Here is a 7,398-nt window from a genome sequence, read left to right as displayed (position 1 = left end):
CTTATAGTATTTATATAAGTTGTTTGTATCTTTCAGTAAAAAAAAATATTGAAAATTATTTTTTGCTTGTTTTTTATTAAAGATTTTCATATTTTTAAAAAAATTTTTTCAGAACTTAAAATTGAAAAAAAACCAAAAGACCCCGCTGAAATATTTTGTCTCTACCTGGAATCATCAAGGATTTATGTCTATTTTCACCCTACATAGGTCCCAGGGCTCGGCACTTACTTTTGTCTTGATTCAATTGTAGCTCACAGTGCGATCAATAACCATTCAGAGATGGGTTTTTGAAAGAAGAATGCCGCGTTTTGTTATGAAAATGCCTCGTAGGATTTAAACAGAGTACCTATTCAACTTAGGAATTCTAAACTTTAAAATTATTAGTTCAGTCATTTGTATAATGTCTAATAAAGCTCTATAAAGATGCATTAATTAATATACAGCAAAAATGTATTTAAGATTATTTATTTTTCTTCTATAAAAGCCGTACCAACAAAAGCGAATTAATTAAATAAATAGTTGTATACTCTGTTTAAATCCTACGAGGCATTTCCATAATAATTTCATAATAAAACGCGGCATTCTTCTTTCAAAATCCATCTCTGATACTTATAGAAAGAAATTTAAAATCTAACGAAAAATTAACACACACATACTTGCATAGTTTAGAAAATAGACATTCAATAAATACCTAGTCAAAAATTTTTAAAAATCTGAGGAAAAATGTCCTAATTACTCAATATTTCATGAATTCAGACGCACCTATATCCTACTACTTTGACAGAGTGGCAACAATATTGATCAATGCTTTTATATAAAAGCATGGAACGACTGGAAATAATCTTTAAATGGGAGAAAACAAATACCATAAAACCTTCACAGTTTATAGGAATTGTAAAAAAATTAAGTACTTAATCTTTTCTTGTTCAGGTGTTGCCACTGACTGTACCTTAATTCCAATCGAACTCTTCTTTTGATAATCGTTGATTGTCATAATTCAACTATTTGTATTCACAATGTTGATATTAGGGTTGGGCCAAACAACGAGTTATTGAAGTAGCAAAAAAGTTTTCTTAATAAAATGGTTAAAACTTAAAAATTAAGTAACTACCTATTAAGTTGATCTGTAAGTTTGTCAATCATGAAGTGTTACTTGTTGCTATATAGTATCAAGAATAAAAAATAATGCTTATGACTGTTTAACAGGGATTTTTTTGTATAATATAAAAGATTATATGGACGGATATCCGGTCTAACCCTGGTTGATGTATGATAATATTGCTTCAATTCAATACATAAGAAATTATCCATTTATGAATTATTAGAAAATCAATAAATGCAATAATATTACTTGCGGTTATGGCCCTAGAGGCCTCTAAAGGGGGCAGGGAGACTCGACCATCCACCACATTAAATTATAGTTTTAAAAAGAATTGTAAAATTGCTACAATCATTTTCAAAAGAATCAAAAGAAATGACAAGTTAATGGTAATAGGGCATTCAAAAATGTAATAAATGTAGAAAATTGCACCTTTGAGTGTTGAAATTTGTTTAATGACAACATTTTTTTATTTGAGCCTAGACGTATAGACTTTTTATTCAGTTTGCACAACTAATGTAATTGCATATAATCAGTGTCGTGCACGGCAATTCACCAGGGGGAGTGTAAAACCATTAGGGGCGAAAAAGGTGAATGTAGCAGCTTGTACCGCAGACAAAATTAATTCGATAAAATCACAAAACCTTTGCTTGATTTTCAGTAGTCGTTAAGGGGAGGGAGCATCACTTAATAAAATTGACAACCTTTGAATCTGCCCCCCAAATATCATTTAAGATTTTTATCGCTAATTGGATATACGTTATTCCTGGGAAGGCAGTTCTTCGGATTTTCATTCCTCTACACTCACCTATCAAACTCAAATGGATTTAATACCTTAGATATTCAAGCAGGCACAATAAACTTTAAAAGGAATTTCTGACAGTCAATTTTGTTTTATTTTGTAGGTCACTTTATTTAATCCACATATGATATAGGGGAATGGGAATCATTATATTAGCCAGCTGGGAGAAACATTACATAAGGGTATGGGAGAATCTCTCACAATATCTACCTATTCTAGATCCATTTAGTCATAGACAGACAAAACTAGAAGCAATAATAATAAAAAACCTGAAATTATAAATCAATAGGTACAACTACAATATGAAAAGTTTATTATTGAAATATTACAATTACATTGTTATTAAATATATAAATTGACAATTGTTGTCTGGTTACAGGATGATAACATTATCACAGTTTAGCAAATAAGTTATTAAAGAATTACATATTTTCATGAGCGCAGCATACAAAATAATTTACACATATAGAAAAAATGAACAACATAAATGGGCAATAGAGTAGCCATGCCTAACATCAAATTTAATCTTGTACAAATCCATCTCTAGATTTCATAAAAGTATTTTAAAAATTTGGTTAAGTAACGGAAGATAACTAATATTTAATTTCAGAAGATTAAAAAAATTAGTTATCCGATTTCCCGAAAATGATTTTTTAACAACCCACCTCTGGTATAGTTTCATAGACAATAAACCTTATAGACGACAGTAATAAATGAATATTAATGGTTTAAAAATCTGTTGCCTACTAAGCATAGTTGCCAGATTTTTTTTGGATCAATGTGTACAAAAAAGGTGTACATTGAGCCTTTGATGTGTACATTTGTGGGGGAGGGGAAGGAAAAAGGGAAGGGGGAAAGATAAAAGGGGAGAGGGGGCGTACATTACTTGCTAATGCGTACATTACTTATAAAAGTCCATTTTCCTAAAGTTAAAAATGCGTACATTACGCACAAAATACGTACATCTGGCACCATTGCTACTAAGGCAGAGGGCATAAGTCAGTGATATCTTTATTTTTACCTCTGAGTAAGTAAAGTTTCTTACAGCTTAAAACTGGTTTTGGAATTTGGGCCAAAAAGCATAGATTTAATAAAAGATAAAGATTTATATATTTGTCATTTCAAATCAAAATGATTTTGTTTTAAATTAAATAATAACAGAAGGCGGACATAGTGTATCACAAGGTAGCTCAACTAAAAATTGAAAAAAAACCTAAAAAGTATAAAAATGTAAAAATAAAGAAATTATATTAAAATACCTAATGAAATATTTTTCTCATTTTGTGCTTATAACAACGCAGCCAAAATTGTTTTAAAACTTTTTTTTAATTTGTCATATTTAAAGCTTTTTTGCTTAATATAAAAATACATAAAAGTACATGAAAATACAAAGGCAACAAACATTAAACATTAAGATCTAAATAGGAAAACTACTCTAGAGAAAAACAAAAATATAAAAACTAAAAAGTACATAAAGCTATAACAAGTGAAAATAAAAAATAATACCTACATTTCTAATGATTCTAATTAGCTAATTGTAAAAGAAATCTAAATTATTCTTAATAAAAGGTTATAAATTCTAAATCATATTCGATTGAACGTACCTTAAAGTTTATATAAAAGAAAGATTAAATTGTAGGCAGTCAAACTTAAAAAAAAACAGGTAGTCAAATAACTTTATCAATAATGTTAAATCTAGATGAAGTAGTTTTTCATTCAGTAGCGTTGCCAACTTCCTTTCTTTTCACGGCCATTTTCATTTTAATTCAGGCAACGTTTAGATCAGTGATGATGTCCCATTGTCAGGAATAGTGGCATAATAGCACCCACAATAAGTACAATCATTTCAGTTTTAGAAAATCCACCGCCAGAGTCACCAGAGCCAGCTCCGTGTCCATGGCCCAGGTTAGTCACCTCTGGCAACACGTGAACTGTTGCAACGTACAAGAAAGTTCCCGCCGAAAAGAGCATGGCAACACCTGTATACAAAGTTCTTTAGGTAATAATCTATTTTGATTGTAACTAATTGTAAGTAAACTATAGTTTAGTCGCTGAAAGTTAAATAGAAAACAAAATAAGATATTGATAAGGATGATAGCTATTGTAAAGATTTCGTTGTCAGGATATTATATACAGACACCGAAACCTTACTTCATGTTGGGCTTCCCAAGAGCTAAGAGACAAAATACGTAACATATTTTAAAAATATTATACAGCCTAAAATAATGGAATGCTTAAACGACAAATTTCTGGGTTTCAACAAAGACTTTTATGGTAAAAGGTAAAATATCTGTTCAATAGGTCTTTTTGGCGTTAAGAATTTACCTGTGGCACTTAAAGTGTCGAGATTGGCTCTGCCATGAACAGTTAAGGATAGGAAGGTAAGGATACCCATTGTGGGGGCAGCCAGGCTGAACACCAACAAATGACGTCTAAAATTTATGAAGTCAATAACTATTAATTCAGTACGTTTTTGAGTTCTCTAAATCATAAATATTTTTATAGGTCTTGGGAAGATTTTTATCTAAGGTCAAAATTAAACATACCCTCTATACTAAGTATATAATAATTAAAAACTATATACATTTACTATGCTACTTGACTTGAATGTCTAGCCTATACCTAATTTGAGTAATATTAAAAATGTGATCTCTAAAAAAAAGGTTATCAACTCAAATCACAACAAAATAACGTGTTATCTTGCTATATTGCACTGACATGTTTTCTCTATAGATAATAAGAAGAAAGTAGTCTACCTTATTCTCGTCCGCTCCAGGCCTTCATGCATGAGATAGGTAACCAGACCGAAGCTAGCAGGAGCCTTGTGAAGCATAATCGCCAGGAACACAATTATTTCCACATCTGTTTGGTTGGTGGTGGCTGCAGCTCCTAGCGCCACACCATCAGCTGCAGCATGCACTACAAGACCTGAAAAAGGGGGTAATTTTTGTCGCGTATTTTCCGTAAAGTTGTTTGTAACCGTTTATTCAAATGCGCTTATTAAGTCAAACTGTTCTTAATTATGACCAAATATGAAATAATAAGCGCATTTGACACAACTTTACGGAAAATACGCGAAAAAATTACCCTTTTTATTTGTTCATTAAGTTCTTTAAGGTATATGATAGGTATGTTGTGCTTAATAAAAATCTGAATAAATATTAAATCATATTTAGGAAAAAAGACAATTATTTAATAAAATTAACATTGAGTAATTGAGAATAATAAATCAACTCGTATTAACTTATTAAGTAATCAAAAGATATATGAAATAGAAGCATCTGAATATTACACTTTTATATTTTATTACTAGCAGTTACGCCCCTATTATTTGTATATCTGTATTCCAATTTCCAAAAAGCTAAAAAAAATGGCTAAAACCATCCTTAAGACTAAAAATGAAAAAGCCTTAAACCATCACAGAAACTATGTAAAGCTTACTTAAAATATTAGTTCATAAGCTTTTGAAATCTTAAGCTTCAGAAAAAAAGACATACTAATTTACCTATATAATAAATAAAATTTTTAAAAATAAGAAAATACCTAAAGTAGCTGTCCACGACACGGGAGCCCTTCGGCCTCCAACTTCTATATCACGCGATTTGCTTGTTGCAATCTAAACATGCATGTTAACATTCAGTAAAAAAAATTTAAAAAGCTAAAATATCTGTATAAAAACATAACATATAATGCTTTATCCATGGTGTTAATAGGTACCAAGCTTTTAAACTATTTCAATGAGACATTTAATTTGTTTAACAATACAAAATATCTCTAGATATTTCCTTATTAAAGGTTATATTTTTTCTTTGAAAGTTTGAATTATCATTCCTATAATTGTAGTAGTAAATAGTTTGATTAACCTGATCAATAATCAGCATGAAAATAAATCCCAGGACCAGAGAAACTCCAATAAGATGTGGGACAGGATTGTCGTGATGTTCTTCTCCCTCCTCACCACCTCCCTCTGCATGGTGGTGCTCCTTGTTGTTAATACTGAAATATTTTAAGTTAATGTTGTATAATTAGGTATACTAGTGCTACACCTTTGCCTGTACGTTATATCAAGTGTTATTATACAATGACAATAAGTGTTTAAACGTTACCTGTACGCCATATTAAGTGTCTGCATTCCCTCTGGTATGATGACACTGAGTGCTGTGCCCAAGAGAAGACCAGCCCCTAGAACTGACACCAGCTGTAACTTTTCTTCCGATAGGCTCATAAACAATGGTATTGATCCTAAAAATTATGGAGATTATTTTCGGCATTGATAAGATAGTTTAAATTAGGAATAGGATGTTACCTATTATAAAAGGAAAATAAGAAATAATTGCAACCATTCTAAGCCTTATATTCGTAAAAGTCATTTATAATATACTATTAGGAAGTTAGGAATAAATCAGTGATATCAAAATTAAGTGCAATATGTTAGGTACTACTTTTAAAAAATCTTTCCAATACAAATGTAATGGAGATAAGTAAAGCAGATCAACTTATTGGGATTACCTGCTAAATAAGAGCCAAACAGCATCACCATACTAATAAAATGGTCCATTTAGAATTTTATTTGTTTTTAAAAACTATTGGGTGCTTTAATATCTAGAAATCGTAAAGAAACATATAAATAACTTGCCCAAGTTTTCACAATAGACTTAATAATGAAAGTTTTTACTATTATCTTATAAATTATGTGATTCTAATGAATATTTTCCTGAAGATGACAAGATTTAGTGACCCGTCCATGTTAGCTGCTTCTGTGGTGGCCAGTTTCAATGGATAACAGCACTATCGACTACAAAATTTAATATTTTAATCATAAACATGTTTATAGAATGTACGTGGATATTATGACATTGGAAAAATTGTCGTCAAATTAGAATGCTAACATGGATTTTAATTATTAGTTAGGAGGGGAGGGGGTGTATGTGGGAATCGTTATTTTAGCCAACTACATGTTTTACTTTATTAGAGCACATGATGATCTGGTGTAACATCCAAGTAATAATAAATCCATTATCGTAAATTATTAAAAGTAAATAAGTACTGTAATGACAAAAGAGCAAACAGCCCTTACAAGTGTATAACTTAAGTAGAATTCATTTACAGCACTTTTATTAAACTATGTTAAGTGACAATTGGAGAACAGTGAGTTAGGAGGACATTTAAGAATAGATAAGGGTTTCTTATAGGACATGAGAGTTATTAACTTTTCGATTAAAAAGAACAGCAGGCAATTTTTTTTTAAGAAATGAAAAAAAAACACTAAAAATTATGAATTCGTTAGTCGGAAGAACCTAATCTTAAACTATATACCTCGATAAAACTTACAAGATAAAGAGGAGCGCTTACCTTAAATGATAAAGATACTGTAGTTTAGATTCGCGCCATTCGTTCAATTTATTACAAAAAAATAAATGGCATTTAATTAAAAAAAGGGACTTTGTTCTTCTGCAAAAAGAACTTTAAAGTCCCTAAAATAATGTCATTGTGTTCG

The 7,398-nt window shown here is 30.4% G+C and overlaps 1 protein-coding gene across 5 annotated transcripts; it reads right to left on the bottom strand.

The window, feature by feature from the left end:
- Window positions 1-2,197: 2,197 nt before the first annotated feature.
- Zip102B (Zinc/iron regulated transporter-related protein 102B) lies at window positions 2,198-7,396 on the bottom strand. Of its 5 annotated transcripts, none has more exons than XR_013877895.1 (10): window positions 7,254-7,396; window positions 6,618-6,696; window positions 6,411-6,444; window positions 6,008-6,143; window positions 5,765-5,897; window positions 5,445-5,517; window positions 4,658-4,829; window positions 4,227-4,333; window positions 3,161-3,880; window positions 2,198-2,444 (listed from the first exon to the last, which is right to left on the bottom strand). XR_013877895.1 is itself a non-coding variant. In XM_080155028.1 (9 exons), exons 2-9 carry the CDS (start codon window positions 6,645-6,647, stop codon window positions 3,684-3,686), a joined length of 882 nt encoding a protein of 293 aa, XP_080011154.1. In that variant the 5' UTR covers window positions 6,648-6,696; window positions 7,254-7,396; the 3' UTR covers window positions 2,198-3,683. The 5 variants fall into 5 exon arrangements, 1 of the variants encoding a protein (XP_080011154.1); XR_013877896.1 differs by having other exon boundaries at window positions 2,198-2,410; XR_013877897.1 differs by having other exon boundaries at window positions 2,198-2,410; window positions 3,412-3,880.
- Between the last annotated feature and the right edge of the window lie 2 nt (window positions 7,397-7,398).

This window comes from Acartia tonsa, chromosome 1 (assembly GCF_053477335.1).
Source record: "Acartia tonsa isolate MP-2025a chromosome 1, ASM5347733v1, whole genome shotgun sequence".
In the NCBI taxonomy this organism is placed as follows: Eukaryota; Metazoa; Arthropoda; class Copepoda; order Calanoida; family Acartiidae; genus Acartia; species Acartia tonsa.
This window is presented reverse-complemented; position numbering and strand designations above follow the sequence as displayed.

What these genes read in the sequence shown, in the direction of transcription:
- Zip102B (XM_080155028.1), bottom strand. Translation starts at nt 6,647, where the DNA reads ATGGACGGGTCACTAAATCTTGTCATCTTC. An exon ending in GTTTGGCTCTTATTTAGCAG is followed by an intron (nt 6,144 to 6,410) that starts GTAATCCCAATA and finishes CATAATTTTTAG; the next exon opens with GATCAATACCATTGTTTATG. An exon ending in ACACTTAATATGGCGTACAG is followed by an intron (nt 5,898 to 6,007) that starts GTAACGTTTAAA and finishes AAAATATTTCAG; the next exon opens with TATTAACAACAAGGAGCACC.